General features: G+C 44.1%; 1 protein-coding gene across 8 annotated transcripts in view; it reads right to left on the reverse strand.

The window, feature by feature from the left end:
* DGKD (diacylglycerol kinase delta) overlaps positions 1-17,085 on the reverse strand; it is a 206,032-nt gene that overhangs the window by 104,373 nt on the left and 84,574 nt on the right. For all 8 annotated transcript variants that reach the window (XR_003858538.1, XR_003858537.1, XM_029615077.1 and 5 more), the window contains 6 exons: positions 16,596-16,728; positions 13,936-14,042; positions 13,369-13,494; positions 6,689-6,791; positions 6,415-6,577; positions 5,715-5,823 (listed from right to left, as the gene is read on the reverse strand). Coding sequence is in view for 6 of the 8 variants with exons in the window: in XM_029615077.1 (XP_029470937.1) it covers positions 5,715-5,823; positions 6,415-6,577; positions 6,689-6,791; positions 13,369-13,494; positions 13,936-14,042; positions 16,596-16,728 (741 nt within the window). In the remaining 2 variants the exon portion in view is untranslated. The remainder of the gene's footprint in view (positions 1-5,714; positions 5,824-6,414; positions 6,578-6,688; positions 6,792-13,368; positions 13,495-13,935; positions 14,043-16,595; positions 16,729-17,085) is intronic.

The following is a 17,085-nucleotide window of genomic DNA, read 5'->3' on the forward strand; positions in this document are numbered from 1 at the left end:
ACCAATATCCTAGACAGGAACTTCACCTTACTAGCCCACGTTCCCCGCAAATTGGACCTTTGGGTACCGGAGCCAGTAAGACTTACCAGAAAGTCTTTTAACAGAAAATGAGTCCAGGAAAGATCCACGTCAAAATTGATGATATTAGGAATAATAGTAGTTAATGATCCAGGCAACAGTTAAGCATAAATCACTGAGGTAACTATGACTCCAGATGTAACCATTGAAAATTGAACTTTATTTTGTAAAAAACTCAGCCAAATATACAGTCCAGAGGAATACTCGCTTTCTGAGACCACAGGCAATGAGACTGAAGGAAAAAACACAGAAGAACAAACAAATAAAACAAAAATCCAGAGAAGCTGACAGCGGCCTTACCCAGCCCCATATGATGACATCATCGGCTGCTCACGTCAGCCGCTCAAGCATGCGTCCAGAAAAGGAGGATCGCAGGTAACCAATCCGCCTCAGCCTGCTGACCCAAAACGCCGCTAACGCCCACCGACGCCCTCTTCCCGCTTCGAAGGCGCAACAATCCGCTGCCAACCCGATATCGAATAGAAAAATTAAATCGACTGAAGAAAAGGGACCAGCGTGCTTGTTGAGGATTTAATCGGTGTTTGACACAAGTACTCCAAGTTCTTATGGTCGGTGTATACAGTTATTTCATGTTGAGCCCCCTCCAACCACTGTCTCCATTCTTCAAAAGCCATCTTTATGGCAAGCAATTCCTTATCTCCAAATCTGTAGTTTTTCTCAGAAAAGGTGAACTTCCGAGAAAAATAAGAACAAGGTAAGAGTGTTCCCTTGGGTGAGAATTGACTAAGCACCGCTCCAACGACAGAATCTGAAGTGTCCACCTCCACCACAAATGGTCAAGAAGGATCAGGATGTCGTAAACAAGAGTCTTTGAGAAAAGCTAATTTTAATTCTTCAAAAGCTATCATCACTATCAAGTATGACAAGCACTTCAGCATCTCTGGGAACATCATCTTTACGTGAAATTGGAGAAGTGTCTCTTTGAGCAAGAATCTATTCCATTTTTAGGATATATTGTATCATCCACCAGGTTTCACATGGATCCAGAGAAAGTGGCAAGTATAAAGAAGTGGCCTCGCCCAGTGGGTCTTCGGGCTCTCCAACGATTTCTTGGCTTTGCTAATTTCTATCACCACTTCATTCCTAGTTACTCAAGTATAGTAGCTCTGCTCACTGCACTCACTAACGGGCCGATACAGTAAAGTCCGCTCCGGCACGCGCACAGGCCACTCTCCTGTGCGTGCGATTCAGTATTGAAATTAGGCCCGGCGGTAAAAATAGGCGCTAGGGACACTAGCGCGTCCCTAGTGCCTCTTTTTTGAGAGAAGCAGTGGCTGTCAGTGAGTTTGACAACCGACGTTCAATTTTGCCGGCATCGGTTCTCAAACCCACTAACAGCCACGGGTTCGGAAACCGGAGGCCGGCAAAATTGGGCGTCTGGTTTTCAACCCGCGAGCTGCAGGCCGACTTCAATTTTTTTTTTTAACTTTTGGGACCTCCGACTTAATATCGCCATGATATTAAGTCGGAGGGAGCACAGAAAAGCAGTCTTTACTGCTTTTCTGTGCACTTTCCCGGTGCCCGGAGAAATTAGCGCCTACCTTTGGGTAGGCGCTAATTTCTGAAAGTAAAATGTGCGGCTTGGCTGCACATTTTCCTTTCTGAATCACGCGGGAATACCTAATAGGGCCATCAACATGCATTTGTATGTTGCAGGCACTATTAGGTTCGGGGGGTTGGACGCGCATTTTCGACCCCTTACTGAATAACGGGTAACGCTAGCGCGTTGAAAACGCGTGTCCAATCGCCTCCCCTCTGGGGGCCACCGTCCCTCTGAGGTCTGCATTGGGCTTGAAAGACTGCTGCTCGAATTCTGTTTTTTTCACCGCTGGCCAGGGCTCCTACCAGCACGAAACGTACACACCTCTCAGAAACGAGCTTGCGGATGAAAGCACTTGGAGGTTTTCCTGTCCTCGGGGACCCTATTACCCTTCGACTCCCCCAACTGCTACATGAGCTGCTCCAGATCCTCCCCAAATAACAGCTTGCTCTTGAAGGGGAGGTTAGACAGCTGGACTTTAGACCACACATCCTCTGACCAATTTCGCAGTCATAGAAGTCTCCATGCCTCAACCACAGAGACCATAGTCCTGCAGAAGTCCGAATCATGTCAGAAAAGGCATCCACCACATAGGCCTTTCCCACTTTTAAGCAGGCAGCCTGAGCTACCTCAGCCATCATCCCCAACCGCTTATCGTGCACCTTCTGCACCCAGCACAAGCAGGGTCTCTGCATCAAGCTTCTGCACACCGCAAACCACCATTAGGGCAACAGTGGTTTAGTAATGGCACATCACTGGAAGTACACCAGCTTTCAGTAATGCAGAGGCAGTCGGGATTAAAGTTGGTAAGAAAATCATAAATAATAGGAGGTTTTTTAGTTATGGATTGAACATTGATTAATACTATGGTGAGGACATTGGAAACAGGTGCTAATTTTTGTTTAATCAAAGAAATGTTAATCAGAGCTGTTAGGTCGAGGTGACCATGGTCTGCGATGTGATCCTCCATAGCGACCACGACCCATGAAGACTGGAATATCCAATGTTAATGGTGTTGATAAGTAGACCACTGAGCAGAATGGTCTCTCTAAACGATACTCAGGTGCGCAGGAAGGGCACATAAAGGGGCAGGCTCCTTTGTTACGCTCCTTCGTGCACCTCCAGCGTCAGTTCTTATAGACAGCAGCGCTCCCAGATGATATAATAAGGAGGTGGGACTCCATGGCAGAGCGGGCGCTGTGCGGGAACCGGGGAAAATATGCAGACAGCAGCTCCAATAATCCAGACAGAAGGCAGAACAGTCCAGGCAGGTAATGCAAGTAGCAGGAGGTAATGCAAGTAGCAGGAGTGCAGACAATTTCCTCTGGTGTCCTTTGTCAGTTCTTATAGCAGTGGTGCCCCTAAATGATGTAATAAGGGTGCGGGACTCCAGTGGCAGAGTAGGAGCTATGCCGGGAACTGGGGAAAATAAGCAGACAGTAGCTCCAAAGATCCAGACAGAAGGCAGAACAATCCAGGCAGGTAATCCAAGCATCAGGAGTGCAGCTCCTTTAGGCTTCCAGCTCAGTCAGAACTTGGGCTGGGATATAGTATCATGAACCTTCATTCACAACTAGTCATGCATGTTCCCATTATTTAACATCCTCTCCCAGAGCTCACTAAGTCCAGTCATTACAGCAACCAGAGGACATGCACTAGGGCTTCTTCTGGAAACCAACTAACGCGGACCCTAAATTCAACCACCACGTGTTGCTGTTATGCAATAACTATGACATCCCTGTGCCAGCCAACCCAAAGAGCAGAGGACTGATCCAGGAACTGAAACCAGGTTCTCTGCCTGGCCATGCATAACACTTCTGCTGAGCCACCTGGTTGACTCTATTCAGACCATTTTTGACATGGACCTATTTCCCGGTTAACACTCTATCCCATGATTTCTTTTTTCTTTCTGTGGTTCTGGCACTGTAACATTCCTTATGAGTCTAATCTTTGATCAGAATGTCATCCCAATACAGGTATATTCTGAAATTGGTTACATTGGTGGAAAAACTCTGGGAACAATTATTAATCTAAAAGGAAGGCTCATATATATTGATCATTTAGGAATTTTGTTATAAACTGGAAACATCGCCAATGATATTTTGGTTTGGGACTGTGTAAATCAGTCTTTTGTGGAGTAGTGAATCCTGATCATCTGGCCTGCATCATAGTTTTTAGGACTGTCATCTTGAAATGACAGATATGATTGATGTTAACATTTTAAAAGTCTAATATAGATTGAAAATCTCCCATCATGTTCAGGAAGACTTCTTCCCCATCAAGTTTGCAGCACAGAGGTCTGCTTGACCTGACTTCCCTGGAGCATTTGGTTTCTCTGACTGTCTCCTGAACAGATTCTATTAGAAGTAAACTGTCATTTTTTTAAAAGGGAAAAAATGTTGCCTCAGCTGAAAAATCAGCCCTCTTATTTTAAATGTAAATTGTTTACTTATACATCTATTTTGAGGAAAAGACTTTTTTTTTTTTGCAATTTTTTTCTGCTCTCTGTCAGTTGAGGCCTCAGAGGAAGCGATCACAACCCAGGGGGGGGGAGGGACTCAATCACTTGCAACAGTCACACTCAGTGACCAGATTTAGGGCCCAAGATTGCAGGGCTCCCCAAAGCAGGCTTGGTGCACAGACCCCCTTTTCCAAGGACTATTGCTGCAGATAATATAAAACAGGGGGGTCAAATTCCCAACTGCAAATGAAGGCTGATGGGTCAGATCCCAGCCCTTGTCTCAACGAAGCCAGAAACCCAAAGAAGAAGAGAGAAACTACAGGGTGAGAAAAAAAAAAAGAAACAAAGGCTCATCTGAAGAGCCAGCAGTTCATATTCCTGGCAGCTGCCACAAGAGACGTTACTTACTGCTACTGTAGTTCTTGTATCTGTTTGAGAGCAGGCCCTAAAAGGAGGCCTGAGAGACAGCCTTGCTACCGCCTAATGGTCTAAATTATCTATTACATCCCCTAAGCTTAAAGAAACAATTGGAACTGTTAGACAAGTATAATAAAATGGGCACGAGGAAACCCATTAAAAGAAAGAAAAAAAAAAAGCATAAGATTTTTTTTTTTTTAATTCCTCTTGTTGACTCTCCTCTCCTTCTGGGTTTTAAGAAGAGCATCCACGGACTTCTGTCTTCTTCCTGGGCCCAAGGAGGGGAAGCCTGGGATTGTTACAAGCAGTTCTTTTTTCCCCTGGGACCCAGGGAAGGGATGCCCAGTCCCCTGCTTACTCTCTTTTTTCTGTCTCCTGGGACGCAGGGAGAGGATCCCTGATTTGCAAGGACTCTTCTCTCCTCTCGGGGTCTGGCTAGGCATGGGCTAAATTTTGCCGTCTTCCAAGAGCTTAGAGTAGGGTTCCAATCTCTTCCAAGGATCTGGGAAGACAATCCTCATGCTCATTTCAATTCTAATTCTTTCTCCCCTCTGTGGGCCTGGGAAGGGAATCCTCTGACCTACGCTGGGATCGATCTCTCCTCCCAAGTTCTGTGCTAGCGCCCTCTCTTCTTCCATGACTCAGAGAGGGATTCCAAGTCCATGCTTACTGTGCTCTCTTTCCAGGATCCAAGGAGGGGGATCCTCTGGCTCATACTAATTTTCTCTCTTCTCCCAGCCCACAAGAGAATTTCTGGGTCCATGACGACTCTCTCACTTCTTCTGGGGTGGAAGTTCCCCCAAGCCCATGCTAACAAAGTGATACAGACTTTCTCTTCTGTTTTAGACTGCACTGCACATTTAAAAAAAACAAAACAAAAAACTTTTCTGCGAAACCTCAGTTTCTACAATTTGAAAAGAAACCCATGGTTCAAAGATTTAAAAAAAAAAAAAAAAAAAGGGGGAGGGGAGATTTTTGGGAGGTTTTTTCTTGCTGTAGACTGCCGAGTGATGCTAAACATTCTCTCGCCCAACAGAAGTTGGATTGTGCAGTTTTTCCACACCACCACTAGTTGGCACTGCTGACTTGTAATAGGAACAATAGGGTACCCTGTGTTCAGAGAGCAGAGGACTCTGGATTCTGATCCTTTTTAAAACTTAAATCTTAAAATTTGGATCATAGGGTCTAGGAAAGTACCTGCTTGTGAAGACTGAGGCTGTCAATTTCAGAGAGAACCCATCCGACACTGCCATCCCCACCACAAACCAGAATCCGAAAGGTGTCAAACTTCTGGAATAAGCGTAAACTGTGAGGAAGCAGATGGGTGAAGTGACAGGCTGTACAGGAAGTAGGAGTCCTTTCTACTGACCCGTTTCTCTATGCTGTCCTATCCTGCTGGGTAAGGTCTCCCTCTTTATAAAAGCAGGGGCTCCAAAGCCCCTGCTATTAGTCAACCCCAATTTAATGCATAAACCCACACAGCTTATTCCTTTGTAAAGGAGCTTGATACTGCTCTCCCTCTCTAACATTGTAATGTGATGAATATTAATTAGGATCATTCAGCCTAATCCACACTGCAAACCATCTATCTAATAAGAATATATGAATTGCACTCATTAATGCAACTTCCTTCCTGCTTCTTTTTCTCTTAGCACTCTCTCCCCATTTTCTCTGCAGTCTTCTGCATATATTTCCTTACTCTGCCTTCCCCTTCTGTGTGGGTCTCCCACTATTGCTCTGAACCTCTCTCTCTTATACTCTCACTATCCTACTTTCCTGCAATCTCATGAATCTCTTTCCTCACTCTCCAATTCTCAATCTCTCTCTATCTAAGCAGCTTTATTTCCCCTACCCTTGGGTACCAAGGTCTCTCTCCATTATCGCAGGTCATTCTTACCCGAGGTGAGGGCCTCCATTCATCAGGTCAAAGACTTGTGCAGGGTTTAGCAGCTGTTTAAATCTCCGCAAGAACTTCACGCCCTGGTTGTCTCCACTTTTAGAGTTCACAAAAACCAGAAGGGGACTGGTGCAGGAGGGTGGGCAGCTTGCCTTCCAGAAACCTGATTGGCAGAGAAAAGCAGAGCAGGTGAATTACAGTAGAGAAGAGAGAGAGGGGGGGGAGGGCGCAGGAGAAAACTGGAAAAAGAGAAAGACACCAGAGCTTTACCTACCGTCAGAATCAATGCTGTTCAGAGCAGTAGGGGGTATAACAGAAACTTTACACAAGCCAAGAGGGCACTTGGTAGGTAAAAGGTCTTTGCATGCAGAGTGCACCTGCAAGAACCAGAAATCATTATAGGCAAAGTGTACAAATCCACACAGTATAAGTACATGCACATGTCCACTGACAATTTTCAGTGCAGTGCCTCTGGTGGTTTATTTTTTTACTTTAGCTTTCACCAAATAGCAATTTTCTTATTGTTAACTTCCTTTTATTAACGCCTGAACAGGTAGGACCGACAGGTACTGCCACTCAAGAGAGAGCAATGACCATCAGTACCTCAAAGTCTGAGGCTGTCACACTGTTCTTCCTCAGCAAATATCATTATCATGGAACAACATTCAAATATGAATCCATCTTATTATAACACAACCAGAGTCAGATCCTCAGAAAATTCATATCTGCATCTACCATGGAGGGCCACTCAATTTGACATGCCAACATCTAAAGTGATCCATTTTGCAAAATTCTTCTTTTAGGGGAGCAAATTGTTTTTTATGAGAGAAAGGTGGTTAATCATTAACACATCATTAATTAATCACTTGTCGCAATATTTAAAAACATTTGTTCCAGATATAACGTATACCTCTTTTCATAAATTCATCAGTCAGGAGGACAATAAAAAGAGAACCATCAAAGTAGGTCTCCCATACTAATCATTGAAAAATAAAGAATCCAAAATAGAAAAATAATTCCCATGAGCATGTTACATATATATATATATATATATATATAGAGAGAGAGAGAGAGACAGACAGACAGACAGACAGAAGGAGATATAGGAGGCATATCTGATTATGTTCAGCAGCTGCCACTTAGCTGGATAAGTATTTATTTGGCTAAGTAGATAGTTGGCTAACTTGGGGTGAATCGGGGTGAGTCTACGTATCCGGTTATCTTAACTGGATAAGTTAACCAGATAACTTAGACCTGCCAAACAGCAGATCTAACTTAGCCAGATTTAACTTACAGTATCCAGTTATGTAGCAATATGTGTATGGATATTCAGCAGCATAGTCGAGCTGATGAGTATCCCATTGAGTTAGCTGGATATGTCTTATTGGGCTAACAAATATTTAGTTTTGAATATTGGGCCCACAGATATATATGCTTCACATTTCATTTTGGACAAACTATTCTTACCCCGAGAAAGAAATTCTTCTAATTGCACAGGGTCAGAAAAAATAAAGCTAATTCCCCCTATATTTAACTTATGAAAGTCAAAACATATATCCTGCAGCCACATCTAAAATGCATTGCCACACCTAAAGAAAAGTTCTCTGCTTAGCTTGAGTTACACATATCGGATTTTCTGTCCCAAAAACATGGAATTTCTATTACAAAGAAGAATCCAAAGTTCTTGTCTGGTTCTAAGGCAAAGATGACCATTTTTCATTATATTTTGTGTTTTATAAAAACAATTCAGCTTACAAATTAGGATATGTCAATATTCTTTTTAGGATGGTGCAAAAGTGGAGTTCATTCAAAACACTATGTTGTGCAAAGCTCTTTGTAAACAGGTACAGAAAACCTACTTTAATGCAGACCATCTACATTTAAGGCTGAAACCCACTGAGACGACCATTTATATTCAAGACTGAAACCTGGTGACATTGATCTTTGCATGTTATACAGACCGAGTTCTTGATGGAACACTGAACTGTTTTTTTTTTTATAGAGGTGGCTTGCATGTATTTTTCAGACAGACCTGTTTATGAGACTTGTTGCTTTTGCCTAGTTTTCTTTAGAGAAATTAGCCTTAGAAGATCATTTTATCTATCTACCCTTCCCTAATAAGCTTTTGAACTATTCACATACATTCCATTCAAATTTGTGGCACACCATGAACCCTGGCCCACTTGCCCTCAACATCCCTGGCACTTATTCTTCATTTTCTATAGGGAAAAGGGCCAGTTTCAGCTGAAACCTTAAAGAGTTCAGAGCACACTGTAATGTCATCAAATATTTGTAAAGCTGCCCTCCCATTGGTTAATGTAGTATATGGTCACCAGTTGACTTCATTTCTTGCCTAGTTTCCTATGAGAACATTTCTCTCTTTAGTGATGTACTTATTGCACAGAAATTCACATAAACATCATAACCATATGCAACTTTCTGCGTAAAAGGAAGAAATGAGGTATCATGAAATGTTTGAACATATTTTAATTACATGAGAGTGTTTTCGATGACCAGAATTTTTGCATCTATCTTAAACATTATATATATATATATATATATATATATCACTATAATATTTTCTGAATTTAGACGTTTGGCACCGTGAGCAGTCTCCTAGCTGCCAGAAGACAGAATCAGGCTGGATCCTGGCAATTCTCTCTAACCTTTTTTGATTACAGACAGAACAATCAAAATAGAAACAGTCCCTTAGCAGTTTCAAAGCAAAGTTCACAATGCACTTGAAACTTGAGCAGTGCTAGCCTTCCCTAGACTTCCTTCTCTTCTCTGGGGCCTTTTTCCCTTCCTGCACCTGACTAGTTATTCCCCTTGTCTAGGGAAGTGCCCCTGAACCACGATTCCCTGTTGCTATAGGGTTTACGTTTGGCCAGGCCAGGTGTTTGGGGGTTTTCTCCTGTATACCCCCTTCACAAGAAGCTGAATTGCTTTTACATAATAAGATATAATGAAAAATATTTTTGATAAAATAAAAATGGACTATACATATAAGCACTGCGACAGCAATCCGTGAATGACCTGTTGACAGTCCTGACTGATGAACCTCAACTCTCTCATAAAAGAGTTAGCTCCCCTAGACAAAGAATTTTACAAAACATATCACTCTGGATGTTAATATGATTGGCTGTAATCATTTCATTGTTTCGGTTTTTGCTGAACCACTCATCTTGCCAAACAGAATGCAAATCAAAACTCCACCTTAATGGTAAAAGTAAATAAAGAAGCACTGACCCCCCCCCCCAGGAGCTCAAACTACGATTCCATAACTGTATTCAGTATAATATCCGTACTCCAAAAGGGCAAGGGAATTAGCAGTTTCGCAGCTTTAAAAGGTTCCCCTATATCAGGGAATCAGGATAAAAGTCTTTCAACAATCACACATCTGATATTGGAAATAGCAGTCACTGAGTGGGAGGGGATTCAAAAGAGGGAGGATTCTGGGGAGGGGGCAGGGCCAGAACGCAGGGATAAGAAGCTTTGAAAATTCTTTTAGCTTCCGCTTTTCACACTGGCGCCTAAAAGATAGTACGGCGAAAAAGGCAACAATTTGATATTTAAAATAATCTGAAAGCGGAAGAAGTAGCGGCTTTAACAGGAAAACATCCCTCCGATGCGGTGACTCGAAACACGGACCCGTGTCAGGGAGTTCCAGTTTCACGACTTGCTAAGATAAGTTTTTAATTGCAAAAGAAAAAAAAAAGAAAAAATTAGATATTGGTTGATGATTATATATAAGGCAAAGAAGGTGTTCGATATCAGGAGTGCCGACCTATTAAATGTCTACATAGATGGTAATAATTATTTGTCTGGGAAAGTTTTCTCTGGGTATTGACTAGTGTAGGGCAGGCCTGGATCTAGGAGCCAGCCCATAAAGTTAAGAGCCAGTGGCTAGGTGCAATGGGCTAATGGGGGGGGGGGGGGGTTGAATCACCCTCCAAGTTCTACCATCATCCCTCTAGGACCTGATTTATTAAGGCTGTTTTCACATTTATTTATTTAAAAAGATTCATATCTGCTCTATCTAACGTTCAAGAGCGGTGTACATAAAAACACACAAGATCTCAATGGAACAAATAAAACAAAAACTCTTCCAGCCAGAAAAACACGTCTGCCAAAAAATTGTACTTAAAGTCATATGGACATATACATACAGCAACATGGCTGAGACTACAGCTCAAAGGTAAGGCCCTTAATTTTAATTTAATGCAGGTTCCTGTAGTCTCCTCCTTTCTCTCTTAACCCCCCTTCCCATCCTCATCAGTCTCTCTCTCTCTCTCTCTCAAAACTGCCTTCATCATTCCCATCCTCCCTTGCCCCTACCAGTCTCCCTCCCTCTCTCTCTCAATCCCACTCATCCCAGTCTCCCTCTCTCCCACCCCATCTCATCCCCACTAGTCTCCCTCTCTCCTTCTCAGCAGTCACCTCTCTCTCTCAACCCCCACTCCCTGCCAGTCTCCCCCCTTACCACTCATCCACTATACCCCTCAGCCACCCATCTCTCTGCCCACCCTAGTCATCTACCCACCGCTGGCCCACCCAGCCAGTCGACCTCCAGCTAGTTAAACACCCACTCTCCATGCAGTCAGCCACCCACCCAACACCTCCCACCCAGTCACTCCCAAACCAGCCAGCGGTGGCAGAACTCCCGTGCTGGTCTGGTGGTCTCAATTCTCGCCAGACTGCGAGACCAGCACGGGAGTTCTGGCACTGCCTGGCTCAAACTTGCTAAGAGCCATGCACTGCCAACCGAAGGGAACAGCTTTTCCAGTGGCACGAGGGCTGATGCTAAACTGGGGCAGAAACTCCCGGGTGCCATGAACTTCGTCAAGCCCTGCTGTAGATTACAACGCAGGCAGAACCTACCCCTGAGGGAACTTCTCACACACAAGGGGGGGCTTCACAGGAATTACGCCACACACGAAGATAAATTAAGGAAAAAAAATTAACTCAACAAGTACATTTCTTAGGGGCAGAGCCCTTGCACTTTTTGAAGTCTTTTGGAAACACAAGGATTGCACAAAATGTCAGTTGGGAGGGGCAGGGGGTGTTTTGGGGGAGAGAGAGCTGCACAAGAACCTGCCATGCAGTTGTGTTGTTGGCACTGACCATATTTGCTTGTTTGGTTCTAGGAAGCCTCATGCTGATATGGTTGTGCTGTAGCAGCACTGGCCCCTCCTCATTAGAGACCAGCAAGGATGGGGAAAGATGGCATGAGACAGGACGTGAGCAGTCCAGCCAGAAAATCACATTATTTCAAGACATCACACAGCCTAAGAGGCAATATCCATCAGTACTAAGTATAACAGAAATACTCTTCTACAGATTACATTAACAGACCATCAGGTTATTCAGATTCTGTCTAAAAAGCAGTACCCACGACTAGCATTAGATGGTGCTGCAGAAGAGTATGAGCTGTACCTACTGCTTTCTAAGGCTAAAGCTTACAAATGGGGCGGGGATTTCTTTTTGGCAAGGGCTCTGAGCTGCTGGCGGTGTCATTTCTGGTAATGAACTCCGAAACCATTCTGTTGCTGCAGTTGCTAGCAGCAGAAGGAAGTAGATGCTGCTGGCAGCTCAGAGCCCTGGTGAGCCTTCAAGCCTTAAGAGTTATTAACTGTGTTGTATCGGTTTTACAGTGTTACCTGGTTTTTAGCCACAGTTCACTAGAACAGAGAGGCTTATCAGATGGCAAAATCTCTTGTGTGTTGTGGTTTGTGTGGATATCTGAGACCTAGTTTCACCAAACTGTGAGTAGATAGGTCCGGTGGGTGGGAGGAGACATCTGACTTTTCTACTTTTCAAAGTTGCTGAGTGATTTGGGGGGAGGGAGGGGGGGAATGACATAGGAGAAAGGTAGAGTTGGCAGTTTTGCCATAAGAAATGTATACAGTTTGTGTATGTGTGTGTCCCTTATAACTTTGAAAAGGAAGGACCTAGTTCTACCAAATTCAGACTTTTCCACTTTTCAAAAGTTGGTGAGTGATTGGGGTGGGGGAAGGGGGCACAAGAGAGGACAAAGTTGGCAGCTTTTGAAAAGAAATGCACAGGGGCTTGAAGCAAGGCTATCTAGAAGTGTCATACTGTCATTTTTATATTTTGGTATTTTATGTTGTTGTAGGCCATTTTGGAGTAAAACAGCTATTTTATTGTGTATTTTATTATGCTTTTGTATTTTGTTTTGTGTTTTTACTGTATGTTTTTTAAGCTTTATATTAAGAGAATACTGTGATTATAGAGAGATGCTATATGACTAAACTTGATACGAGTGGTACAGATAATGTGAGGCTGTAGGAAAGATGAGAGAATTGAGACAGAGAGAAGTGAACACAGGATGAAAGCGTGGAGAGAGAGGGGACAGAGGAGAGAAGTGAGCTCAAGACAAGGACAGAGTGGAACAAGAGGGGAGAGAGGAGAGAAGTGAGTTAAGAAAGAAAGTGTGGAATGAGATGGGACGGAGGAAAAAAGTAAGCAGGGGATAAGCACAGGGTGGGGAGAAAGGGGATGAAGGGACAAGTGAGTACAGGATGAGCAGAATGTGGAGACAAAACAAAGATGTGAGAACAGGATAAGACAGCATGGAAAGAGGGGAGAAGGGACAGAAGTGAGTGTGGGGATGAGGAGCTAGAGAAGTGAACAGTATGAGGACAGTCTGGCGACAGTGAGCTCAAGAAAGAAGTGAGCACAGGATGACAACAGTGTGGAACAAGATGGCACAGAGGAGAGCACAGGATGAGGACTGGTTGAAGAAAGAGGGGATGAGGGGCAGAGGAGAGAAGAAAGCGCAGGGCGGGAACAATGTGAAGAGAGAGTGCGGATAAATGAAAGAAGTGAGCACAGGATGAGGACAGTGTGGGATGAGAAGGGACAGAGGAGGGAAGTGAGTTGTGTAATACACAGAGCCACAAAAGGCAGAGGGGCTATGACCACCCTGCTTACCATGGCCTTGCACCAGAGGCAGCGCCAGTCCTGTAGCCGGAGGACACTGCCACAAGTTTTATCACACACCATGCACTTAGCGCTGACTGGGAGGTTCCCTTCCAACCACTGGTGAGGCATAGAGATCTGCAAAGGGCCAAAGAGTAATATAAAGATTCACAGAAAAGGACCCGACCTTCCAACATTTAAACTACAGACAGCAGTCACCAACAGTCCTCAAACCCAACGCCTGAGTCACAGACAGCAGTCACTGAACCCCTTTCCCTATCCATCCTGAGCATCCAAAGGCTGACACAAACACAGCAGGCACTGTCAGCACTTTTCTCCCTTCCCCTCCATGCCTTTTCCCTCCCTTCTCCACCCCGCTCCTTGTACCCGAAATCCAGTGCCTAGCACAACTGAGATAAACAGGGAACGTTTCCCTCCTTGTATACCCATAGCCAGAGCCCCCAGGGGTACAGCAGTGAAGCAGTCACAATGCTGATGATGAGGGGAGCCAAACTCACAGGCCCAGGGAAGGGGGTCTGAGTAAAGGAATGTCAGAAAGATGTCTGGAGACTGTCATACCCCTTCTTCATCCTCGATGATGTCCTTCCCAATGGAGGCCAGTGTGGTCCACTTGCAGTTATTAGTGGCTCTAACAGCGCAGCGCTTGTGAGCTTTGAACTTGCACACTAGGGCGAGACAGAGAAAGACAGTAACCCTGTGCACCTTGCATCCTGGCTCATTAGTCCGGCACGGACATGTTAACAACATTCCCTCCCTCCCTCCCTCCCCATCTCCTACTCACACGGCGACAACACATCTGGCAGCAAAACCAAACAATGCAGGAGCAAGACGTGCAATGCTCATCAGTTTCCCTCTGGTGCTGGGACAACGGACAGACGGGAGGCACAGAGCCTGGCCACATGAAGTTCTTCATAGTCACTAACCGTGCCGGCAGGACTCAGTGTGACTACTCTCTCCCTTCCAACTTATAGGGAATACTAAATGCATCGTGCATCCCATGAATCCACTCTGTGCCAACTGCTCCAGAATGGAAACCTGCCCAGCGAGTTTCGGCCACACAACCAAGACCAAGAGGACTCTTGGATGCTTATGACAACTTAAAAAGGTGATTTAGCCACAGGTTTTCCTCTACAGGGTGCAAACGAAGGATTCCAGTTGTTCTAAACCATTACCTTCGTGCTGCACAGCACTAATGAGTATTTTATTTTAATTTTTTTATGCATTTCATATTTACAATCGAGAATGTTCTAGAGGTAGGAAAAACACTGAGTCCATAAGAAAAAGGTAACAACAATTGAAGAAAAGACATAAACCCTCAAACCACATCCATAGGCCATATTAAGGGAGAATACCATTAAGAAATCTGCACAAAGGAAAAGCAAACCTATCTTCTATTGGCTGTATGCTAAGGGATACAATCAGGCTGTAGTAATCCTACTAAGAAATATTTTAATTGCATGCATTTATCTTGTTTGAATTTAATAATACATTTACAAGGAAACCTTAATTGAAAGGTGGCTCCCAGGGATAAAACTCTCTCTTTTGGACAGAAAAAGCCTTCCTGTGTTACTGGGTCGCCTTAACAAAGTCAAGAAACAGCAGGATTTTATGCCCCAAAAATTGAACATCTTTGAGTTGGAAAAAAAAACTTAATGCCCACTGTTTACCAGATTCCCAAGCATATTAAACTAACATAGTCGCACTATCTTGAACCAAAGAGTTGGACTGTGCCAAAAAATTTGATAAATCATAAGAACCTGGGGCAACATTTGCTACCTCCCTAGTATCTTATTAACACTAGAAACAACATCTTTAGAAACTTTCAAATAATCAATATGAAATTTTGTGAACAAATCCAATGGCGTGGTCATGGGACACCTGGGAAAATTTTAAAAAATCTTACATTTATCTTCTACTAAAATTCCCAATGGCCCTCAGTCTTGCGATGCAACAATACATTATCTTTAATTACAGATGCACTAGTCTCATGTAAAGTGGAAGCTTTCTCCTTAATTGCAATCAACTATCCAACATAGTCTCTAATTGAATAGGAACTCTCCTGGACCTGGGAAGCCACTCCCTCCATATTAGACAATACTGAATCTATCCCTCTGGGTAAGAGTACTTTCCAGCTTCAAAATAGCATTCCATATTATATTCCCGGTGATTACCTCAGATTTCTCTTCCTGTACACTGGCAAAAGAAACTGCCATGTTTGGAGATGTAGACATACCTTGATTGGGGTATTGTCTGACCACATTGGGAGAGGAGAAGGCCACGTTGACACCCCTCGTCGCAGCCTCAATTCACCCTTGAGGTAATGCCAATGCCTGAGGAGCCCGTAGGCCTAAAGAGCTCAAAGATACAGTAGTTGTATCTAGCAAAGAGGTGGTCATTCCTAATGTTTCTTACTGGGAGGCTTGAACTAGAAACTGAAAGGACTCCAGGGTTGGTTGAGTTGAAAAGGAGGGAGCTGTGGGTTCGGCCGGAAAATCTTTCACAGCACCCCTTCCTCTTCTTCTCCACACCTGCTACCAGGTCCAAGACTTCCAAGGGAAGAGCTCCAAAGCAGTCCAAAGGGGCATGCCCCTTTGCTGTGTGGCTTCAGTGTGCCCCCAGCGGCACACCACCGCTCCCACGAATTTAAGCCCACTAATGTCAGGAAAGGATGACCAGAGCAGTGCCTGCTGGAAATATCATGGAGGTCTTCTCCCACAGTCCTCCCCTATTTTATTTTTATTTATTTATTACTCAGTGCTGGGCATGGTAATCTGACAGAGGGATGGATAACTATGGCATCCTCTACTAGTCGCTGCTGTCCTGCCCGGAGGCTCTCCTAAGCATAACTGTGCTAGTATATTAATACTCTGGAGTTCTGCACAGAGGTGAAGGAGCAGGGACCTATCAAACTCAGCTTTCTCAGATCCTCACAGTAGACCAAAAACGACAGCAGGAAAGAGCTGTCCGTTAGGAATTTGAAAACATGTCCCACATCTGCAGAAAGCAAACACAAGGGATGAGGATGGTATGTATCCTCATAGGAGAGCACCTCCCCCCCCCCCCCCCCAAGGAAGGGCGACAGCGTGTGCACCCTTCACAGGACAGTCCACTGAAGGAGGGTGTAACGCCTCTCGGCATAACTCCTAAGGAAGGACAGGGCATAGCAGTAAGTAGTGAAAAAAAAAATCTGTGGGGGCGAGGTGGAGAATGATACGTACCCTCACAGGACAGTCCATGCGAGGTGACCCCAGATAGTGCCTCCCTGCATACATTGCAATATGTGGGTCGAGCATGAGAGCAGGCGTACCAGTTGTGCATCCCTGAGAAATGATCCATACTGTACTGGGTAGACTGAAACAAACATTAACAGTGTAACAATTAAAATGACTTTCACATCAAAACTCAAAGGGTTTAACTACCTAACTTTGGGAATTAGACAGTTAAAACCCTACTTTAAAAAATTTCTCCCAGCTAGATGGCTAAATTTAACCACCTAAATTCACAGGGAGGGTAATATGAGACAGTCAACAGAGGGGTAGTTACAGGGCTTTCTTGGGGGAAGTCTTCAGACTTAGCTAGCCAGCATTAACTGCTAACTTTAAGCGAGAATACCCATCCGGACAAATAGATGGCCTAAATCTAGCTGATTTAGAGACATTTCAGACAAAGCTTTTTTGCTTACTGTAAATGGTGTTTTCTGTAGATAGG

Source organism: Rhinatrema bivittatum, chromosome 9 (genome assembly GCF_901001135.1).
Source record: "Rhinatrema bivittatum chromosome 9, aRhiBiv1.1, whole genome shotgun sequence".
Classification (NCBI taxonomy): Eukaryota; Metazoa; Chordata; class Amphibia; order Gymnophiona; family Rhinatrematidae; genus Rhinatrema; species Rhinatrema bivittatum.